A 23,760-nucleotide genomic window follows, 5' to 3' on the forward strand; every position below is an offset into this window, starting at 1 on the left:
TAGAAAAAACAAAAAATAAGAATGCCTTATAACCCGATTTAAAATTATTCAGTACAATATTAGATAATTGGGAAAGTTTTTACACCTTTCCTCCTCAGCATAAGGACAATAACAAAAAACTATCATTCATCATCAGTCTCCTTTCTCTGTCCAATCCAATTTGGGAGAAAAAAAAATTCTACCACCAGCTAAAGCCAAACTTAATAAGCAAGACATTTTCTGGCTGTCCGGATGTTAGGATGTTAAGTTCTGAAAATGTCAGAGGGCAGAGCTAAAGCCTAAAATCATAAGTAAACTCAGGCAAAAACTCAGATACCGGGGAGCAGAAAGCACTTCTTACATAAGCATTGGCACATGTTTTAAATATAGCTGATCCTTCCCACTCCCACTCATTGATAGCTAACTTTGTATATGTACCTGATTTCCACGTAAACTACTAGCGATTCTGTGGTTTCTGGTCATCTCCAAATCAGCAAACATCCACTCTGGGAATCCACTCTGAATACAAGGGCCATCTTTCAACTTAAGCAGCCAGACAGAAGAAATAAAAAACTGCTATCTCTGCCATTGGGCGCTCAGCCTGGGTCACGACTGCAGCACCGACAGCTCATCCTTTGGGCAGGATTCAAGATTCACCAGAATTGCACAGTCCGTATTTTAAAAAATAAAAAGACACACAGTCTCTCTCCTTTCCTTTCAAACTAGTTTCCTGTTTACTGCAGACTGCGATGCAAAGCCATCCATTAATCTTTGATGCCTTCTCACAGCAGAGCCCCCTTCCTCACTCCCCGCACCACCTCCCCCGCCTGCTGATCTCAGCCGCGTTTGAACTATAGTAACCCCAGCCCAGCTCGCTGCAAAGCAAGCAGCGCAGCAGCAGCAGCGCGGCCGCTGCCGCCGCGGGGCTAGGGGATTACGTCCACAAAAACTCTGCCAGGAAAGAGGCCCGTGCCAGGGAGCTCCCCTCCCCTCTGGCCAAGGATGCTGGCTCCGCCGCGCCGCGCCACGCACCAAAAAGATTCTGAAGGAAGTCGCGGGCGAAGTTCTTCATCCCTGAACAGAAAGGGGATCTATTCCCAAAGGGCGGGCAAGGGTCTTGGGATACTTGGTTGAGAAAAACAAAAGTGAAGAGGTATGCAGAAGGCCTGGCGAACGAGAGTAGCAGCGATGAGAACAAAAAGGGAAGGATGAGGACCGATCATACTGTAAAAAAGGGCTGACATGATATAGTGCAAATGGGTCCCCATTTGAAGAATGACTTGGCAGGCCTTTCTGCACCCTAAAACCACCTCAAACCGAATAAAAGGGGGGAAGCTGAGTTTGGGGCTGCGTAAAGCAAAGAGTAGGGTGAAATAAGAGAGGGAGGGAACCTCGTGAGCCAAGTGGACAAAGACGCAAAAGACCGAAAGTTGTAAGTGGGAACTGAAGGAAAGTAGCTGGAAAAGGGGCAGCTCAGAAGTGGCTTGGAAAAGGCCCTGAAATGGGGTCCTGGGAGGTGATGGGGCAGCGCTCAAAGCAAGGGCATCTTAGGAATGCTGGGGAGACGAGGGCTCTGTCCGGGAGGGTGGAGGTTGAAGAGGAGCCAGGCAAGGCCCGGGAGCTGGGAAAGGGGGCTCTGAGAGGGGTCCGGGAGGGGAGGACAGAGCCGGAGAGAGCCGAAGCGGGGGCCAGGAGGACCGAGGGAGGGGCTGGCGGCTGGGAAGGAGGGGGCGCTGCGGGTGAAGTGGGGACGAGAATGGGAGAAGAGGAAGGAGACGAACGGGCAAAGGGGCGAAGGGGGAGAAGAGGCCGGAGCGGGCGACGGGATGGAGGAAGGGAGTGAGGAGGGACGGGGGAGGGGGAGAAGAGAGGATGCAGGATGCGGGCAAGGGCGCCGGGAGAAGGGGCCGACCCGGGCGGACGGCTCGTTCACCTCAGGCTGCGGCCTTCCCACGGGGAGGCGCCGCCGGCGGACAGAAGGGCTCCGCAACTCCCCGGCTCTCTCGCTCGCCTGCCCTCCCGCTGTTCTCGGGCGGCGGCAGCAGGCGCTGGGACGGCGCGGCTCACAGCGGCGGCTTCTCCGCGCCGGGCCTTGGATGCTGCGTCTCGGGAGGCGGCGGCAGCGGAGGCGGCAGCAGCCCGACCCGTGCGGTCACCATCGTCCGCGGCGGCAGGCGCTCGCGGGCCGAGCTCCTTAGCAGCCGGCGGCAGCCATGGCCTTCTTCGTTCACTCCTCCCGCCCCCGGCGCTCTGCGGCGGCAGCAGCCCGGCTTCAGCGCTCTGCGCCTGCGCGCGGCGCTGCCAGCGCGGCGCGCCCCTCCCCCGTACGGGCGCGCGTATGCGCGCCCTCGCGCTCACTCACAATCGCGCCGCCGGGTGGTTCCCGCACCGCCTCCGGTACACGGGTGGGAGACACACGCCTCCCGCAGCCTACACAGCCAGGCTCCCGCCGCTATGGAGACGCGTGCCACGCCGACATCTGCACGCGCACTGTGACACGCACCATTCTGACACACGTGCGCTCTCACACTCCCCAAACACCAGGAGCCACACGCGCTCACACCCACACTTACCTGCCAGGACCACGTGGGAGAATTGGAGAGGCTGATCCTTAACCCGATGCAACCGCAGTAGCAAAGAGGACAGATTTTTTTAACTCCCTACTGACTGGTCTAGGCTGTCAACTCCTTGGCGTCAGAGACCATATCTGTGATGGCTCAGCACAGAACAGGCGCCAATAAAACTTCTGTTGAATAAGTGAGTGGATATATGAATAAGTGAATTGGAACTATTCATTGAGTATCTTTAAGAATTCCAACTCTGGTTTAAAGACCTTGTTCAAAGAATTTTACTGTAGTATGTAATTAAATGGTACGTGTGTGTCCTCTTTTTTAGTCTAAGGTTAAAAACAGATTAATGTACCATCACACTTCCCAAGATTAGGAAATCCATTTGTTCTGTCCAAATCACTAGAACTGACAAATGTTAACATACTTTGTGGGGCAGGAACTGTTCCCCATTTACCCACAGTAAAAAACCTGAAACACATTGTTTGTACCAAGAATGAATCAAGAATGTTGCTGGTCTTCTGGGCTTTATCTACTTCCTTGCCTCAACCACCCTCAACAAATTCCCTCACCCTCAGCCCCTTCCCAAAAAAAAAAAAAAAAGCCCTACATTGTTCCTTTGTCTTTGGTTAGTTCCTAGACAGTCACTTGGAGGTTGGCAATGCCTACACACCTAAAATCACACAGTAGTGGATAAAATGTTGCCACTAGATTGAATCATCTTGAAATTGTAAAGTCTCAACATCTGCCTGTAGAAAAGAAATTAAGGTCCTTCCACCTAGATTTGCGTTGGGGGGCCCTCCTTGGAAATTCAATCCTTTGGCATTGGTAGGCTAAACCCCCAATTTTGAGACGCCTTTGCATGCTAAGTCACTTCAGTCCCATCTGACTCTTTAACAACCCTGTGGACTGTAGCCTACCAGGCTCCTCTGTCCATGGAATTCTCCAGGCAAGAATACTGGAGTGGGTTGTCATGCCCTCCTCCAGGCTATCTTCCTGACCCAGGGATTGCAGTCGAATCTCTTACGTCTCCTGCATTGGCAGGTGGGTTCTTTACCACTAGCGCCACCTGGGAAGCCCACCTCTGTATCCAGCAAAAACTGTAAACACAAGCTCTACATTTAGAAAATGTAATTTCTGGAGGCATCAATCAATCAAATTCGAGTAACTTCCCTTCCACCAGTTTGATATCCCTAAAGAAATTTAAGTATTTAAAATTTCTGGGGATTGGCCAACTTTCATCCTTGTGCCTTAGACTACTTAAGGGTAATCATTAAGGCTGCTACATGGCAAAGAGGCAGTTTTATGAGTCTCTCAATATAGCCTGGTAAATGAGAAATCACACACACACAGAATTACATAGGCCACATAACTAATGATTGGAATAGGAAACTTCCCAAAACAGCAAGGCTTTTCCTTTGATTTCCTCCTGTTTTCACAATTTTACTACTGAGTCAGTCAAGCAAATGTAAGGCCAGAAACAAGATTACGATGAAGTCAAAACTACATAAACAGATTCTAACTGGATTTATTTATTCTTCCCAGGTGAATTACAGAATCCTGAAAGTATTACTTTAGCACTGATACTGGATTTGTGTGTTTTGTTTAAATGGAAGCGAAGTCTACCTCAGCTCTGACCTTTCCTTTTTTAAAGGGAAAAATTGGGTTCAAAGTCCTATAACCTTTACTGTAAGTTCCCTGAACTTGGAAAAGCAGGAAAAAAGTCACACTTGGTTTTTATAGCAGCTGCCTATAAATGCTGGGGTTCAAAACAAGCAAAGAAATTTACTCCTGTAATTAAAGAGTTACTGCTATTACACTGCTGCTAATCCAGTTTTGAAAAAGCTCTAAAGAGCCAGAAACAGGTAACCAAATCACACTAAAGAGAAAAGCAGTGGGATAAAGAGCAGGGGCTGGGGGGTGGGGTATTAGAGAGGACTGCTCAAATAAAAGAGGCAATCTCATGTGACTTTTTTCCTGTTTTTACAATCTCAAATAAAAGAGAGCAAGTACTTTCTAGAGACGGCCCAAAGCACACAAATCGGGAAAGGTCAGGAGAAAAACATGGTAAGTACCTGGAACCAAGCTTAAGGATATACCCAAATGCCATATCTTAGTCATAAAAGGAATTAACTTAATGTGCTAGAAGGAAACAAGTGGAGTGTTTATGTTTGTGGAATGGCAGGCAGTTCAGGATTCTAAAGGTTATCTCGGCAGCAGTTTAGTGACTCAGTTCTGTCTGACTCTTTTGGGACCCCATGGATTGTAGCCCACCAGGCTCCTCTGTCCATGGGATTTCCCAAGCAAGAATCCTGAAGCCTGTTGTCATTTCCTTCTCCAGGGGATGTTCCCCATCCAGGGATCAAACCTGGGTCTCCTGCCTTGCAGGCAGACTCCTGCATTTCAAGAGGATTCTTTATCTACTGAGCCATCAGAGAAGCCCTAAGGTTATCTTACTGTCATTAACCATATTCAACATTGAGGAAGAAGTCAGCTCAGGGTTTGCAAGAGTGTGTATTTGTTACAGTTCCAGCCATTCCAAAAGGCTGGTTTCTGAGTTCCTTATAGAATTAACTCTTGGTAATGATCCTAAAAGATGATGCTGTGAAAGTGCTGCACTCTATATGCCAGCAAATTTGGAAAACTCAGTAGTGGCCACAAGACCGGAAAAGGTCAGTTTTCATTACAATCCCAAAGAAAGGTAATGCCAAAGAATGCTCAAACTACTGCACAATTGCACTCATCTCACACACTAGTAAAGTAATGCTCAAAATTCTCCAAGCCAGGCTTCAGCAATACGTGAACCGTGAAATCCTACATGTTCAAGCTGGTTTTAGAAAAGGCAGAGGAACCAGAGATCAAATTGCCAACATCCGCTGGATCATCGAAAAAGCAAGAGAGTTCCAGAAAAACATCTATTTCTGCTTTATTGACTACGCCAAAGCCTTTGACTGTGTGGATCACAATAAACTGTGGAAAATTCTGAAAGACATGGGAATACCGGACCACCTGACCTGCCTCTTGAGAAATCTGTATGCAGGTCAGGAAGCAACAGTTAGAGCTGGACATGGAACAACAGACTGGTTCCATATAGGAAAAGGAGTACGTCAAGGCTGTATATTGTCACCCTGCTTATTTAATTTATATGCAGAGTACATCATGAGAAACACTGGGCTGGAGGAAGCACAAGCAGGAATCAAGATTGCCGGGAGAAATATCAACAACCTCAGATATGCAGATGACACCACCCTTATGGCAGAAAGTGAAGAATAACTAAAAAGCCTCTTGATGAAAGTGAAAGAGAGTGAAAAAGTTGGCTTAAAGCTCAACATTCAGAAAACTAAGATCATGGCATCCAGACCCATCATTTCATGGCATCCAGTCCCATCATTTCATGGCAAATAGATGGAGAAACAGTAAACAGTGGCAGACTATTTGGGGGGTCTCCAAAATCACTGCAGATGGTGACTACAGCCTTGAAATTAAAAGACGCTTACTCCTTGGAACAGGCAAATTTGGCTTTGGAGTACAAAATGAAGCAGGGCAAAGGCTAATAGAGTTTTGCCAAGAGAACGCACTGGTCATGGCAAACACCCTCTTCCAACAACACAAGAGAAGACTGTACACATGGACATCACCTGATGGTCAACACCGAAATCAGATTGATTTTATTCTTTGCAGCCAAAGATGGAGAACCTCTATACAGTCAGCAAAAACAAGACCGGGAGCAGACTGTGGCTCAGATCATGAACTCCTTATTGCCAAATTCAGACTTAAATTGAAGAAAGTAGGGAAAACCACTAGACCATTCAGGTATGACCTAAGTCAAATCCCTTATGATTATACAGTGGAAGTGACAAATAGATTTAAGAGATTAGATCTGATAGACAGAGTGTCTGATGAACTATGGACAGAGGTTCGTGACATTGTACAGGAGACAGGGATCAAAACCATCCCCATGGAAAAGAAATGCAAAAAAGCAAAATGGCTGTCTGAGGAGGCCTTACAAATAGCTGGGAAAAGAAGAGAAGCGAAAAGCAAAGGAGAAAAGGAAAGACATTCCCATCTGAATGTAGAGTTCCAAAGAATAGCAAGGAGAGATAAGAAAGCCTTCCTCAGCAATCAATGCAAAGAAAGAGAGGAAAATAACAGATTGGGAAAGACTAGAGATCTCTTCAAGAAAATTAGGGATACCAAGGGAACATTTCATGCAAAGATGGGCTCGATAAAGGACAGAAATGGTATGGACCTAACAGAAGCAGAAGATATTAAGAAGAGGTGGCAAGAATACACAGAAGAACTGTACAAAAAACATCTTCACGACCCAGATATATCATGATGGTGTGATCACTCACCTAGTCAGACATCCTGGAATGTGAAGTCAAGTGGGCCTTAGAAAGCATCACTATGAACAAAGCTAGTGGAGGTGATGGAATTCCAGTTGAGCTATTTCAAATCCTCAAAGATGATGCTGTTAAAGTGCTGCACTCAATATTCCAGCAAATCTGGAAAACTCAGCAGTGGCCACAGGACTGGAAAAGGTCAGTTTTCTTTCCAATCACAAAGAAAGGCAATGCCAAAGAATGCTCAAACTACCACACCGTTGCACTCATCTCACATGCTAGTGAAGTAATGCTCAAAATTCTCCAAGCCAGGCTTCAGCAATACGTGAACCATGAACTTCCAGATGTTCAAGCTGGTTTTAGAAAAGGCAGAGGAACCAGAGATCAAATTGCCAACATCCGCTGGATCATCGAAAAAGCAAGAGAGTTCCAGAAAAACATCTATTTCTGCTTTATTGACTATGCCAAAGCCTTTGACTGTGTGGATCACAATAAACTGTGGAAAATTCTGAAAGAGATGGGAATACCAGACCATCTGACCTGTCTCTAGAGAAACCTGTATGCAGGTCAAGAGGCAACAGTTAGAACTGGACATGGAACAACAGACTGGTTCCAAATAGGAAAAGGAGTATGTCAAGGCTGTATATTGTCACCCTGCTTATTTAACTTATATGCAGAGTACATCATGAGAAACGCTGGGCTGGAAGAAGCACAAGCTGGAATCAAGATTGTCGGGAGAAATATCAATAACCTCAGATATGCAGATGACACCACCCTTATGGCAGAAAGTGAAGAAGAACTAAAGAGCCTCTTGATGAAAGTGAAAGAGGAGAGTGAAAAAGTTGGCTTAAAGCTCAACGTTCAGAAAACTAAGATCATGGCATCCGGTCCCATCACTTCATGGGAAATAGATGGGGAAACAGTGGAAACAGTGTCAGACTTTATTTTTCTGGGCTCCAAAATCACTGCTGATGGTGATTGCAGCCATGAAATTAAAAGACGCTTACTCCTTGGAAGGAAGGTTATGACCAACCTAGATAGCATATTTAAAAGCAGAGACATTACTTTGCCAACAAAAGTCCGTCTAGTCAAGGCTATGGTTTTTCCAGTGGTCACGTATGGATGTGAGAGTTGGACGGTGAAGAAAGCTGAGCGCCGCAGAATTGATGCTTTTGAACTGTGGTGTTGGAGAAGACTCTTGAGAGTCCCTTGGACTGCAAGGAGATCCAACCAGTCCATCCTAAAGGAGATCAGTCCTGGGTGTTCACTGGAAGGACTGATGTTGAAGCTGAAACTCCAACACTTTGGCCACCTCATGCGAAGAACTGACTCATTGGAAAAGACCCTGATGCTGGGAAGGATTGGGGGCAGGAGGAGAAGGGGACGACAGAGGATGAGATGGTTGGATGGCATCACTGACTCGATGGACATGGGTTTGGATAGACTCTGGGAGTTGGTGATGGACAGGGAGGCCTGGCGTGCTGAGATTCATGGGGTCGCAAAGAGTCGGACACAGCTGAGCAAGTGAACTGAACTCCTTGGAAGAAAAGTTATGACCAATCTAGACATCATATTAAAAAGCAGAGACATCACTTTGTCAACAAAGGTCCGTCTAGTCAAGGCTATGGTTTTTCCAGTAGTCATTTATGGATGTGAGAGTTGGACTATAAAAAAGCTGAGCGCCGAATAATTGATGCTTTTAAACTGTGGTGTCGGAGAAGACTCTCGAGAGTCCCTTGGACTGCAAGGAGATCCAACCAGTCCATCCTAAGGAAGATCAGTCCTGAGTATTCATTGGAAGGACTGATGCTGAAGCTGCAACTCCAATACTTTGGCCACCTGATGCGAAGAGCTGACTATTTGAAAAGACCCTGATGCTGGGAAAGATTGAAGGCGGGAGGAGAAGGGGACGACAGAGGATGAAATGGTTGGATGGCATCACCGACTCAATGGGCATGAGTTTAAGTAAACCCCGGGAGTTGGTGATGGACAGGGAGGCCTGGGGTGCTGCAGTCCACGGGATCTCAAAGAGTCGGACACGACTGAGCGACTGAACTGAACTGAATGATCACACAGAAATAGCCCTTTGTTTCGAATCTGCAGATAACTGGTGGCTAGCTACGCACCACCTTTTAGATTCAGAGATAAAATCTCATATACCAGACTTCACATAATGGGGCCAAAATCCAAAGAACCTGGATAGCCTACAATGGAAATACAGGGAAAGGAGTCTTTTCATGAATTCATTTATTCATTCATCTATTCATTCCTAGTATTTTATGGGCATTTCGAGGGTTTTCTCTGTCCAATTCAAAAAGAGTTAACTCTCTTATGAGATATAAAATCTCATTCAACCTGCTACCTCCATGGTTTGATTTTGAAAGCCAATTCTAAGAGAAAATCTATAGTTTTCTTAGGCAACAAGGTTTAGTAGAGTCACTCTTTCTGAAATGTAATTGAGATATAATTCACATACCATACATTATACCTATTTTAAATTGTAAAATTCAGTGGGTTTTAGTATATTTACAGAATTGTACAACCATTACCATCAATTTTAGAACATTTTTTATCACCATCTCCCTTTTAAAGAAAAAAAATCCCTGTATCCATTAGCAGTCACTTTCCCTTCCTCTAGCCTTAGGCAACCACTTCTGTCTCTACAGATTTGCTTGTTCTAGATGTTTCATATAAATGAAGTAATATAAGATGCGATCTTTCACATCTGGCTTATTTCACTTAGCATAGTGTTTTCAAGTTCCATACACGTTGTAGCATGTATACGTACTTCATTTCTTTTAATTGCCAAATAGAATTCTATTGTAAGACTATGTTACATTTTGTCTATCCATTCATCAGCTGATGGATATTTGGGTTGTTTCCACTTTTTTACTCATATGAATAGTGCTGCTATGAACATTTATGTAGTATAAGCTTTTGTGTGAACATATTTTTATTTGTCTTGGGTATAAACTTAGTAGAATTAAATTGCCGGGTTATACAGTAACTCAAAGGCTTTTCTAGTGGCTCAGCAGTAAAGAATCTACCTGCAATGCAGGAGCCACAGGAGATGCAGGTTTGATCCCTGAGTTGGGAAGATCCCCTGGAGGAGTGCATGGCAACACACTCCAGTATTCTTGCCTAGAGAATTCCATGGACAGAGGGGCCTGGAAAGCTACAGTTCATAGGATCTGTGGGATACAACTGAAGTGACTTAGCATGCATGCACATGGTAATGCAATATTTAATTTTTTGAGAACCTGCCAGACTGTTTTCCAAAGTGGCCACTCCATTTTATATTCCCACCAGCAGTGTATGATGAGAGATTTACTTTTAGGTTCAGATGTCCCCCACTTGTTAGATGCAGGATCCTGTCTGTGCCAAGTATACAAATGACTCCATCTACCATCTGTAAACAGGGATAACGACAGTATTTACTTCACAGGATTATAACAAAAAATAAATAAACAATGTAGGCTAATGTTTATGTTTCAAAGTAAGCCGGTAGTAAATGTTATTAGTTTCCTTCTTCCCATCTTTGGTATTCAGTTGGCAATAGTTAATCTGTAATAAAATCAGACAGAGATAAAATTATAACTCCCTATTAACAATGAGATGCATACACATAGTTGGTGCTAAATAAATATTTTCATGGACAATTGGAAAAGCAATAGATCTTGTATACTGCTTGAATACCAAAATAAATTTATCTTTTTCTGCCTCATGTACAAGTAATGCCTAGGCTGCAGGAAGAAAAAAACATAGCAATATGTCAGTTTTTTGCTTGGTCAGCATTTTTAAAGCTTTTCCCCCCAAACGTTTTTTATTTCACCAACTTTTTATTTTGAAGAGCTTCAAATATATACAAGAATTAAAAGAATATTAGAATCATCACTCATATACTCACCATCTAGATTCATTCAACATTTGTTAAAGTTTTGAATGTTTGCTTTATCTATATGTGTGTGTCTTTTGTTGAGCTATGAGAGTAAGTTGCAGACATCAACATGTTGCACCCCTAAATGCTCTAGTCTGCCTCTTCTAAAAATAAGAGCTTTTTCCAGTATTACCAAATGCTATTACCACACTGAAGAAAACAAAGTGTAATTCCCTAAATCTTTTATCATCCAGCCAATACTCCATTCTTCCCAATTCTCCTTAAAATATCTTTTACAGATAACTGTTTTTCTAACCAAGATCCAATCAAGTTTCACTCATTATGTTATTGTTATGTCTTACAAGCCAGCTTTGTTTTTAATCAGTCTGAGTGCCTGTGACTATTTTGAATCTCTCACATCAGCAGAGGAAAAAAATGTTTTGTTGTTGTCTTCAGATTTAAGCTCCACTGGTGTCCCTCTGTCCTGCCCAGTCACTTTCTTTGTCTTGATTCTAAGTAAGTCTGAGATGGTTAGCAAAATAAAACTGTGTTGCTTTTCAAGCATGATGATATCCAACTAAATACTGGATTGGCCAAAAAGTTCATTTGACTATTCCATACCATCTTACAGAAAAACCCAAACAAACTTTTTGGCCATCCCAACAAATGGTTATTGATTGTCATATATACTAATTATTTCTTGTAATTTCATGGACTACAGGAAGCCATCCTAGATCCAAAAGGGAAGAGCTAATTTGAAAATTTTCCAAAGGAAGTAAAAGAACCTGAGATGTAAAAAGAAACTAGGACCTGGTCACCATGTATGAGTCCCAATCTAAGCCTCATCTGAACCCAGCATGTCCATACTCTATCTTTAATCATATTAGCCAATAAAATTATCTTTTTTGCTTAAACCAGTTTGGGTTGTGTTTTCTGTTATCTGTAGTAAAAGAGTCCCAAGGCCTTCAATCCTTTCAATTTGCTAGTCAGTAAACTATGCTGTTATGAAGATGAGGAAGTAATTACAAAAAAAAAATGATGATGATAAGCACAAAGAAACACAACTGTTCAACTGAACAGGTTATAAAACACAACCATTTAACTCAGCAGTCCCCACCCTTTTTGGCACCAGGGACGGGTTTTGTGGAAGACAGTTTTCCATGGACCAGGGCAGGCAGGGTGAGGAGATGGTTTTGCAATGATTCAAGCACATTGCTTTTATTTCTATTTACTTCTATTATTATTATACTAGCTCTACCTCAGATCATTAGGCATTAGATCCTAGAGGTTAGGGACCCCTGATTTAACTACTGTCCAGAAATAGAAGTTTGCTAATACTCTCAGAAGTCTCCCACATACTCCTTCCTATTCACAACTGTCTCACTAACTGCAGTGGTAACCATTTTTCTGATTTAACAGTGACTTTTTTTGTTTGTTTGACCACCTGAGTATGAATCCCTAAATACTGTATTTTCTTTTGCCTGTTGTTGAATTTTATATAATTTTATATAAATGAAATCATATGGTAACTATCCTTTTGTGATGAGCTTTTTCTGCTTAATATTGTGTTTGAGATTCAGTTATATTCTTGTGTGAAACTGCAGTTCATTTTCACTGCAGTGTAGAATTCAATCTTATGAATATAGCACTATTATTTATTCAGTCTTCTATTTACGAACCTTTGGGTTCATGAACACATTCCAGTTTTGGTTCCGATTTTGGTTCAAACCAAATTCCAGTTTGAGGCTACTCTGAATGCTAATATCAACATTTCTGCACTTGTCTCCTGGTGTCCATGTGCACATACTTCTCTTGAAGAGAACTGCGGGCCTAAGGGTCTGCCTGTATTCAACTTTCTCAGATAACTCCAAAATGTCTTCCAAGATGTTTGTACCAATTGACACTCCCATTAGCAATCTATCAGAGTTCTTACTGCTCTATATTCTGGCCTGCAATTAAGACTGTCAGTCCTTTTAATTTTAGCCATTCTAGTGGAGTTTTTAACTTGGCATTTCCCTAATTGCTGACAAGGTCAAGTATGTTTTCATGTTTGGTGGCCTTTTGTACTTCCTTTTTTATGACTCGCTCTAGTCTGTTACCCAATTTTCTCCTGTCTTATTTACCTTTTGCTTTTTGTTTTGTAATCCTTAGTATCGGGCTGGCCAAAAAAGGTCATCCGGGTTTTTTCATAACACCTATTTCCAAAAAACCCAAATGACCTTTTTGGCCAATCCAATATATTCTGAATACAAACCCCTTTTAAATTATATATGCTGCAAAAGTCTTTTGTTCTACAGCTTCCCTTTTCATTCTCTAAATAGTGTTTTTTTGATGAACATAATTTCTTAATTTAAATTTCATATTTTTATGTTTAATGGTTGTTTTCAGCCTGTTTTTCCTACTGCTCTGTGGTGCCTTTGCTGTCATATATCAATGTGTCTGAGATCTGTTCCTGAACTTTCTATTCCAAACCACTGATGTGTTTGTCTTTACTTGTGCCAATAACAACAATTTCAGTTACTCTGACTAAATAAGAAGTCTTAATATATGGTAGAGCAAGTCTCCCCTCCTGGCTTTCTTTCTTTTGTTTTCTTCAAGAGGATCCTGGCTCTTTGCATTTTCTTCTCGATTATGGGATCGAATTTGGATTTTTGGCTTGTTGGGTTTTCCAAGACTCCACTGAGATTTTTAGTTTTTGACATAGAAGTCTTGCATATCTTTTTTATTACATAAATTCCTAAGATATTTGAGGGTCTTTATGCTATTTCTAATGTGAATTTAGATTGTATTTTGTTAGCCTTTGAGGATATAACAGTAAATTTCAAGAATCTCTTGTCTTCCAGAACTTCCAGTCTCATGAGGTTAGGGACAAACATAGGAATGGTTTTAACACAGAATGAACTGGACTGGTTATGATAAAGGTGGGCAAAGGTTACCATGGAAATACAAACAGAAGAGAACCCATTTTGTGGGGTTATGGGTTAGGAGGAAGGGAGAGACATTCTAAGTGTTGAAAATAGACAAGGGTCAGCTAGGTGAGTCAAGAGCAAGCAAATAGAGGGAAGGAGAGCACACACGTGACACACACATTTCAGATGATAAGATGGAATCTCAGTGCCAAATTAAGTGCCAAAAAATCAAGATTCAGAGACCAGTTTAAGTATGAGGCAAGCTCCCCAGTGGCCATAATTTATAAAAGGAATGTGAGCAAACTAGTTCCAAGATTCCTGGACCCCTTTAGCTAGATAAGGTTATCAAATGGTGAGCAGGGACAGAATTTTGGAAAGGTTTCTTTGGAGGGAGCTATTGCTGTCAGTACTTCTGAGGAAAGCAAGGCTTCTGGCGGGGGAGGGGGAGATAATACTTCCTGCTCTAGTCTAGGGATGATGTGATCTTTCAAGGGACCATTCACAGAGGCTAAAATGTATTCCCTGTGTACGGCTGGTGCCTGGTGCCCCCCTGTGAAAGTGAAAGCTACCCATGGCTATAGAAGAGAAGCGGCTGCTTTGGGATGCAGGAGCATTGCTCGAGTTTGTCAGTGTGTGTGTGTTTCTCAGGGACCTGATGTATGCCACATGAGAAACAGGGCTGGTTCTGGTTGTCCAGGGTCCTATACCATAGGACTAAACACAAGGAAAGAAGGAGCCGGTACTGAGAAGCTGGAGGTAAAAATCCTATTCATAGGGTCACATGTGATCACCTAGAACAGAGATGTACCCATCCAGGTCATTGATACTAGAATTAAGAATTCTCAAACAACACATGGAGGTCCACCAGCTTCTTACCATAGTTGACCAGTAATAAAAAGTCAGCTAGCTTTTTATGGAAATAGACCCACAGACATAGAAAACTTACGGTTACCAAAGGGGAAGGCCAGGGGAGGGATAAACTAGAACATATACACACTCAGTTCAGTTCAGTCGCTCAGTCGTGTCCGACTCTTTGCAACCCCATGGACTGCAGCACGCCAGGCCTCCCTGTCCATCACCAACTTTCAGAGCTTGCTCAAATTCCTGTCCATCGAGTCAGTGATGTCATCCAACCATCTCATCCTCTGTCATCCCCTTCTCCTCCTGTCTTCAATCTTTCCCAGCATCAGGGGCTTTTCCAAGAAGTCAGTTCTTCACATCAGGTGGCCAAAGTATTGGAGTTTCAGCTTCAGCATCAGTTTTTCCAGTGAATATTCAGGACTGATTCCCTTTAGGATGGACTGGTTAGATCTCCTTGCAGTCCAAGGGACTCTCAAGAGTCTTTTCCAACACCACAGTTCAAAACCATCAATTCTTCCACACTCAGCATTCTTTATAGTCCAACTCTCACATCCATACATGACTCCTGGAAAAACCATAGCTTTGACTAGACCGATCTTTGTTAGCAAAGTTATATCTCTGCTTTTGCTGTCTAGGTTGGTCCTAGCTTTTCTTCCAAGGAGCAAGCGTCTTTTAATTTCAAGCCTGCAATCACCATCTGCAGTCATTTTGGAGCCCAAGAAAATAAAGTCTGTCACTGTTTCCATTGTTTCCCCATCTATTTGCCATGAAGTAATGGAACTGGATGCCATGATCTTCGTTTTCTGAATGTTGAGTTTTAAGCCAGCTTTTTCACTCTCCTCTTTCACTTTCATCAAGAGCTCTTCAGTTCCTCTTCACTTTCTGCCATGAGGGTGGTGTCATCTGCATATCTGAGGGTACTGATATTTCTTCTGGCAATCTTGATTCCAGCTTGTGCTTCATCTAGCCCAGCATTTCGCATGACGTACGCTGCTACTGCTGCTGCTGCTAAGTCACGTCAGTCATGTCTGCATGTAAGTGAAATAAGCACGGTGACAATATACAGCCTTGACATACTCCTTTCCCAGTTTGGAACCAGTCTGTTGTTCCATGTCCAGTTCTAACGGCTGTCTCTTGACCTGCATACAGATTTCTCAGGAGGCAGGTCAGGTGGTCTGATATTCCTATCTCTTAAAGAATTTTCCAGTTTGCTGTGATCCACATAGTCAAAGGTTTGGTGTAATCAATAAAGCAGAAGTATATGTATTTCTGGAATTCTCTTGTTTTTTCTATGATTCAACAGATATTGGCAATTTGATCTCTGGTTCCTCTGGCTTTTCTATATCTAGCTTGAACATCTGGCAGTTCATGGTTCATGTACTGTCGAAGCCTGGCTTGGAGAATTTTGAGCGTTACTTTGCTAGTGTGTGAGATGAGTGCAACTGTGCAGTAGTTTGAACATTCTTTGGCATTGCCTTTCTTTGGGATTGGAATGAAAACTGACCTTTTCCAGTCCTTTGGCCACTGCTGAGTGAAAAGAATCTGAATATATATGTGTGTGTGTGTGTGTATGTATATATATGTGTATATGTGTGTGTGTATATATATATATATATATATATATTTGTGTAATTGAATCACTTTGCTGTATTATTTGGCTTCCCTGGTGGCTCAGTCGGTAAAGAATCTGCCTGCAATGCGGGAGACCTGCGTTTGATCCCTGGATAGGGAAGATCCTCTGGAGTAGGAAATAGCAACCCACTTTAGTATTCTTGCCTGGAGAATCCCATGGACAGAGGAGCCTGGTGGGCTACAGTCCATGAGGTCGCAAAGATTTGGACATGACTGAGCGACTTGGCACAGTTCACCTGAAATTAACAGTGTAAATCAACTATACTTCAATTAAAAAACAAAACAAAAAAGCCAGCTAGCTTCCACTACTTGAAGTAGTAGTATTAGCGTGCTGACTGTTCAGATTCTACAAAATAACTAGTAACCAGTGTGGAAGGAGCTTGTGCACTCTGCAATGAGGCCCCTATTCTAGTCACTGTATTGAGTAGTTTTCAGAGCAATTAGAGTAATTTGATATTGTGGGTCCTCTTCTATCAATTATATCACTTTCTGCTATATATCCAGTGGTCACCAACCTTTTTGTTTGTGGAAGACAGAATAATCTGTGGAAGACAATTTTTCCATGGACTTGAGGTAGAGGGATGGTTTTGGAACAATTCAAGTGCATTACATTTATTGTGTACTCTATTTCTATTATTATTACATCAGCTCCACCTCAGATTATCAGTCATTAATCCCAGAGGTTGAGGACCCCTGCAAATATCCTTTTCAATAAGCTGCTATTTAAAAAGCAAAGAATAAATTATAATTTTAAAAAAGGATGTGCATGAGGCACTAGAAAAGAAAGACCCAAGTTTAGCTACCTGCCAGATTCAGAGAAACTGAAGACATGTTAACAAGTAAGAACAGCCTCTCCCTGACCTGTCCTGCTTCAGGTGGCTTCCACCCAGGTGGAGTCTGATACAGCTGCTATTGCACAGGGAGGAAGTGAGTGAGGAGAAAACAGAAGGTGACCACAGGCCTTCACATGGAGAGAACTCTCATTTTTTGAACAGAGATGAAGGCATTCAACTAATTCCTTAACTAGACACATTCTAACTACAAATCAACACTGTTATTTGTGACTTATAAAATGAGTAGCACTCCACACTAATTAAGAAGTCTTGGGATCTGCCCATGTTTACACTGGAGGGCAGGGCAAAATTACCTGTTCTGAATAAAAATGCTAAGGGCTAGTGGGTAACAGAATTGGATTGTGTTTTAACTACATTAGGAATATTGCTGGGTACCCCCAGAGTGTGAAGTACATGCAAGAATGACAAACATACATTTATGACAGGATCTCAGATTTACAGTCCCCTGGAGAAGGGAATGGCAACCCACTTCAGAGGAGCCTGAGCAGCTACAGTACATGGGGTCACAAAAAATTGGACACAACTGAGCGACTCACACACACATGCACATAAACACAGATTTACAGAGGAAAAGTGGACAGTGATGAGGTAAGCTGGAGTCGGTTCAGGAATTAAGGAAAGACCTTCCAGGCCATGCTAAGGAGTTTGTACTTTAACAAGAAATGGAGCAGCAGTAAAGAGTGTGTGCAGGAGAGTAGTTTGTATTGGGCCTTCACTCTGCTCTAGGTTCTGGACGAGGTGGTTTACATGAATCATCACACTTAATCTCACAAAAAACCCTAGGAAGTAGGTAGAATAATTATCTCCACCTTTAAAATGAGGAAACTGAGGTAGAGAGAGGTTAAGTAACTTACCAGAAGTCACACAACTAACTAGTCAAGAGCATAGCTCAGATTAAACACAGACACATCTGGGTTGGTTGCGTTGCATCCCTGACTACTGTACCCTGCCCTCTGTCAGACTGACCATTCCAGAGAGGTAATAAGTTTGTACAAAGAGCCACCTCTCAGAGTCTAGAACTCAACCTCCACTGGTCTCCCTTTGGTAATGAATCCATTGTCATTATTCTTCCCTGAACTACCTATACAAATAAGAAGGAGAGTAATTCTTCAGAAATATGTCCTGTGAGCACTCTTTGATGTCTGTATAAGACTGCACAAAATGAGAAAGTTTGCTTTGGGACACAGACTTCAGAGTACAGTATGGAAAAGTTCCTTTTCTTAAGTAGAAGAGGGAGATGGTAGCTAAAAGAGTGGAGCCAGGAGTTACTCTGTCTGGGTTCATAGTCTGGTCCTGCTACTTCTTAGCTGTGTGGGTTTGAGCAAGTTTCTCAACCTTCCTGTGCCTAATTTCCCATGAAATAACACCTTACTCATAGATTACATTTTACACACACACACACACACACACACACACACAATACATATATTGCTTTGAACAATTCTGGGCACAAGAAAAGCAGCATTACCTATTGTTATTATTGATGTTTTTACTTTGGCTTACTATGCTTATAACTTCACTATTCAAGGATACTAAAGAGACTAAATGTCAGTCAATATTTATAAAGCACATTCTTAGCATTTCTTAGATGCTAGATAGGATATAAATGAATCGGAACACATAGTTTCTGAAGATGTTAAGTATGATATAAATGAAACAGATAATTCCTGCCTTCAAACCTCTTACTGATGTTAGATGGATGGACTACTTATACTGCCTTGTTTTAAAGCTGCTTTTTGTGTATCTTCTCCTTTGCTTGATTATAAATGCTTTCATGGTATGAGTCAATGTTTATTTTTCTTTTACCCTCTCACCTTCATTCCCTTCTGTTTAGGATACTGTATATAGTTAAGTCTTTTAAAATCTGGTTGAGTGAACATGGAGCAAGCCAGAAACAAATTTACAGGATGACACACTGTTGCCAACAGTAGGAATGGTATGACTTCATGCTTAGTCACTCTCCCCAGTTCACTGATAACCTTCTGCCTGGCTCACTGAGTTCTTCTCTATCTCTGCTGGTGTCCTCATTCTTGGTAACTTCAGCAACCACATAGAAAATCCATGTGTTTTTTATTATTTTTTTTATTATTATTGAGGTGAAATTTACATACAATAAAATCAATTATTTTAAAGTGAAAAATTCAGTGACATGTAGTACATTCACCATGTTGTACAACTTATCTCTCCCTAGTTCCAGAACATTTTCATCATCCCAAAGGAAATCCTGTGCCGATTGAGCAATTGTTTCCCATTCTTCCCTCCCCAATCTCCTAGTTTAACCCCCTCACTTAAACGATTTTTCCCTCCAACCCACCTATGCCCATAGTTACCTCTCAAGCTGTCTTTTAACATCAACTTCTAAAATTTCTATTTTGAGCATCTTTCTCTCTGGTCTCTCCTACAAATATGCTGATTCTGTTTTTTTATAGTGCCCACACTCATGTTCTTCTCAGCACCAAGCTTCCAATCCACTGAACCTACCAACTCTTTACATATCCCTCGTAGGTCTTTACATCTCTCTTTACCCACCATAGATTCTATTGTTGTTGTTGTGTAGTCTCTAAGTCGTGTACAGCTCTTTTGCAATCCCATGGAGTATAGCCTGCCAGGCTTCTCTGTCCATGGGATTTCCCAGCCAAGAATACTAGAATGGGTTGCCATTTCCTTTCCTAGGGAATCTTCCCAACCCATGAACCAAACTCATGTCTCCTGCTTGCCAAGTGGATTCTTTACCACTGAGCCACCTGGGAAGCCCACAGATTCTATAGTCTACCATTTAAATGTCTTGTTTGTAAATGTCCTTAACTTTCTTTCCCCTCTATCTGCCCTGCATCTGCAAGGCTGATATGGCTGGATAAACCACACAACTGATCACAAATCTCAGAACTTAGCCCTCAGCACTGCTCCACAAATCCACTGCATTGTCCTGATGAGTTTGTTCTCCATTCCCCAGAGTGGTTCACTCTACTTTCTACTCCAACCTCCAATACCACCCATCCTCTCTCTCCTCCACTCACTTTTAGCTGAGTGAGTATCTGAGAAAATAGAAGCAGTCTATCAAATTCCTCATCCTTCCACCGGAAATCCACCAGTGTTTAGAATGATATTCTGGGGCTTCCTTCTTGTACAGTAGAAGAAAGTTCCCTTCTTCTATCAAAGACCAGATCCTCTACTGAGTGATCTGAATTTCAGCCTCTCTGGCTTTCTCAAAGACCTGAATCTGTAGTAATTCCCTTTCTCCTTTGTACCATCAACTTTTCTCACTACTGGATGACTGCCACTAGCATAAAAACATACTTAGGATGGTAATTGTTAAAAAAAAATCTTCCCCTGACTTTGTACCCCACAACTATCATCCCCACTGTGAACATGTTCTGAAAAGTTGTCTACAGCCACTGTCTCAACTTCCTTCCTCCCCAGTCTCCCCCCGATTCACTCTAATAAGAATTCCATCCTGAATATTCAGCTGAAACTGTTCCCAGAAAGGTCATCAAAGTCTTCCTCACTGTCATATCCAACGGTCCCTCGCCAGTCCTCACCTTAGTCTCCTTCTCAGCCAGCATACCATGGGTTCATTAAACCTCCTTCATAAAACACGTCCATTTCTTGTTTTCTGCATTGAATTCCTAGGCCTGCTGTAACAAATTACCACAAATTGGGTGGCTTAAACAACAGAAATTTATTTCTAACAGTTTAGGAGGCTAAGAGTCCAAAATCATGGTACTGACAGGGATATGCTCCCTCTGAAGGCTCTAGGGAAGACTCATACCCTGCATCTTTCTAGTTTCTGGCAGTTCCCAGAAATCCTTGGTGTCCCCTGGTTTATAGATGATTCATCCATCATCACATGGCATCCGTACAGAATATCAGTCTTTAGACCCAGGGTACACCATAACCCAGTAATGATGTCATCTGAATTGAATGACTTATATGTGCAAAAACCTTATTTCCAAATATAGTCACATTCTGAGATTCCAGGTAGACATGAATCCAGAGGGTAGTAGGGGGCAGGGAGTGGGAAATACACTATTCAACACAGTACAGTTTCTGTGATGGCTCACTGCTGGCTTTCCTCCTGCTTCCTGGCTGGCTCCTTCTCTTTCTTCTTTGGTAGCTACTTTGTTTTCCCTTCCCTCTAAATGTTGCAATCACCCAAGGTTTGGCTCAGGGTCCTCAGGCCTTCTCTAAATCCACTATCTCCTGAAGGAATACCCATCAAATAATATCATGATTTTGAAATTTCACTGATGACTCCCAAACTTTATGCTCCAGCCCTCATCTACACTCAGATCCTAGCCACACACTGATAATGGTAACTAACACTTATTGAATACTTACCATGTGCAGGCCATGCTCAGCTTTATATGTATTAACTCATTTAATTCTTACAACAAGCTTACGGGCTGAGCACTGTTTTTATCCCTAATTCACAGATGAAGAAACCGAAGCACAAAGAAGTTAAGTAAATTGTTCAAGCCCTCATAGCAAAGAGGAGCCAGGATTTGAAACTGGGTGAACTGGGTCCAAAGCCTCCTCTCTTGACCATTCTATATTCTGGCTTTTTACTGGGCTCCAGGATCACATATTCAACTACATACTTCACATCTGCAACTAGACGTCAACAAATGTCTGGACGTGAACTAAATAGAATGCCCCTTTGTCAGGGAACCTTTAACAGGAGGATTCCTGTGAGCTGTTTTCTGTCTCTCATAAATCCTCTGTTCCTTATCAGTTAATTGTCAGGGAACATTTAACAGAAGGATTCCTGTGTGATGTTTTCTGTCTCTCATGAGCCCTTTGTTCCTTATCAGTTCCTGGTAACAGGGACCAGTGGAGTGGAGCAGCATGCTGCTCCCAGGACTGAGATCATGTGATGGAATGCATGCATGGATTTCCTTCATTAGCTTTTCCATAGATGAAAGTGATTATTTACAACCCTCTTTCTTTTGATATGGATTGTCTCCTAGCTTTATGACCCCTATTACTCCTTGTTTCCTTGGTAACTTGTAAGTTTGGTCTTTTGATCTTTATCTTGACTGAAAAAGCTACCTTGTAAAACAGTATATATATTCACACAATGTTGAATAAAGCAACCTTGCTCCACCAGAGGCTTGGGTCCCCGTGTCTTTCTCTCTTTCTCTCTCTCATTCTCTCTTTCTTGGGCTAGTTCTCTGGAGCGTGGAGGCCTGCTGAGCTCACTTTCCTGCCCAGGCTTTCAAGACCTCCTCGAGAGGACGCCCTGTGCCTTCGTGAGCGGTACAAGCCTTGTGCTAAGGCTTTACTGGTTCTCTGCGTAAACCAGGGAATTTTAGCCTCTTTCTCTCTTTTACTTTCTTATCGTTGACTCTGGACCACCAGGTTCCAGTCCATTAAAGGATGGCAACACACCTTAATCTTAAACTACCACCTTAGTCTTTCCTTCCCTGTTTCCACACTTTAGTATTATATATGGTACCACCAACACCCAGTTTCTCAAACTAAAATGTGTAGAAATCAAATTTGATTCTGCTCTTCCTTCATCCATCCTTGCCTCTATTCCCACCCCCCAAAAATCCATCAGTGAGCCAATTAATAAATCAATAAATCCCCAATCTGCCCATTTCTCTCCATTTTCACTACCATCCTAGTTCACAATGAGTTATCATCATCTCTCAAATTACTGCAGTTAACTTCCACCTGGTCTTTCTGCTTTCTCTTTTGTAGTTTATCTGTAATTCAGCAGATAAATGAGTTTTTTGAAACATAAATCAAAATGACACACCCAGTTTCAAAGCCTTCAAAGTACCTGCTTACATTTAGAATAAAATGCATACTCTTGTTCTTAGTCTACAAGTCCCTGCTTGATCTGGCTCTGCTCACCTCTCTGTCTTCACTCCTACCACTCTCTTTTTGCTCACATAGCTCTGGACATGACCTCACCTCTGCTTTTCCCAGAATACCCTAACCTTGTGCCTGTACTGTCCTTTGTACCTGTTCATCTTCAAGCTGGAAATGCTGTCATAAATGCTCCACCCTCACATCTTCTTATTATGCAGGTCTCAGCTCAACCCTTACTTAATGTTGTTCCCCAACCACTTTCTATCACACTGCCCTATGTTTTTGTTTTAATAGCATTTGTCATTGTTTGAAAATACCTTATTTATGTATTCGTTTATTTGAGCAGAGACTTCTGTCTTAGTTACAGTTATTTCCTCAATGCCTAGAGTATCCAATACATACCAATTATTCTGTATATATTTTTAATAGATGAATGAATGAAAATGAGTGAACATATAAGTAAAGTCAATCATGGAAGGCTGTTCGGAGGTCAGTTTTAAGACACAGTCTGAAAGTAGAGAAGATGATAAATTATTAGAGGGGAGAAAAGACACTTAGCAAAGAATATATTCAACAGAGTGATCCAGTTTTGAATAAGGGACAGAGGCCAGTAACTATACTAATTCAGGTGATGTGGAAACTTGGTCAATACCAGAGTAAAATTAGTTTATCAGAGCAGGGAGTCATCATTATTTGGTTAAACATATTGAATGTCAACTTAAGAAGTTTAAATTCATTTATACCTTCAACAGATATTTATCAAGTTTCTACTGGGTGCTAAGTATAGGAAATGGCAACCCACTCCAGTATTCTTGCCTGGAGAATCCCATGGACAGAGGAGCCTAGTGGCTACCATCCATGGGGTCACAAAGAGTCAGACACAACTGAGGACACATGTAAGTACAATCTAGGTGATTCTTA

General features: G+C 42.2%; 2 protein-coding genes across 30 annotated transcripts in view; one reads left to right on the forward strand and one right to left on the reverse strand.

Annotated features, from left to right (window-relative positions):
- The window catches only part of RNF145 (ring finger protein 145), a 116,719-nt gene that overhangs the window by 61,778 nt on the left and 31,181 nt on the right, over positions 1-23,760 (reverse strand). For 3 of the 27 annotated variants that reach the window (XM_081500548.1, XM_081500538.1, XM_081500545.1), the window contains exons 6-7: positions 10,221-10,453; positions 2,553-2,725 (exon numbers count right to left, since the gene is read on the reverse strand). The exons of 5 other annotated variants lie outside the window; for them this stretch is intronic. The gene's annotated coding sequence lies outside the window, so the exon portion shown is untranslated. Of the gene's footprint in view, positions 1-417; positions 613-1,891; positions 2,227-2,546; positions 2,726-10,220; positions 10,454-20,561; positions 20,658-23,241; positions 23,348-23,760 lie in introns of those variants that run through there. 19 more of the 27 variants (XM_081500556.1, XM_081500555.1, XM_081500542.1 and 16 more) reach the window with 10 other exon arrangements.
- On the forward strand, positions 611-11,680 carry LOC145510130 (uncharacterized). Of its 3 annotated transcripts, none has more exons than XM_081500560.1 (4): positions 611-2,736; positions 4,092-4,411; positions 4,549-4,613; positions 11,488-11,680. In XM_081500560.1, exon 1 carries the CDS (start codon positions 1,859-1,861, stop codon positions 2,585-2,587), a length of 729 nt encoding a protein of 242 aa, XP_081356686.1. In that variant the 5' UTR covers positions 611-1,858; the 3' UTR covers positions 2,588-2,736; positions 4,092-4,411; positions 4,549-4,613; positions 11,488-11,680. The 3 variants fall into 3 exon arrangements, with proteins under 3 accessions (XP_081356686.1, XP_081356685.1, XP_081356687.1); XM_081500559.1 differs by having other exon boundaries at positions 4,092-4,235; XM_081500561.1 differs by lacking the exons at positions 4,092-4,411; positions 4,549-4,613; positions 11,488-11,680 and adding an exon at positions 4,888-6,568.

Source organism: Giraffa tippelskirchi, chromosome 6, assembly GCF_054371585.1.
Source record: "Giraffa tippelskirchi isolate mGirTip1 chromosome 6, T2T-mGirTip1v1.2.pri, whole genome shotgun sequence".
Taxonomy (NCBI): Eukaryota; Metazoa; Chordata; class Mammalia; order Artiodactyla; family Giraffidae; genus Giraffa; species Giraffa tippelskirchi.

Coding starts and splice junctions, on each gene's coding strand:
- LOC145510130 (XM_081500560.1), top strand. CDS start 1,859: ATGCGGGCAAGGGCGCCGGGAGAAGGGGCCGACCCGGGCGGACGGCTC.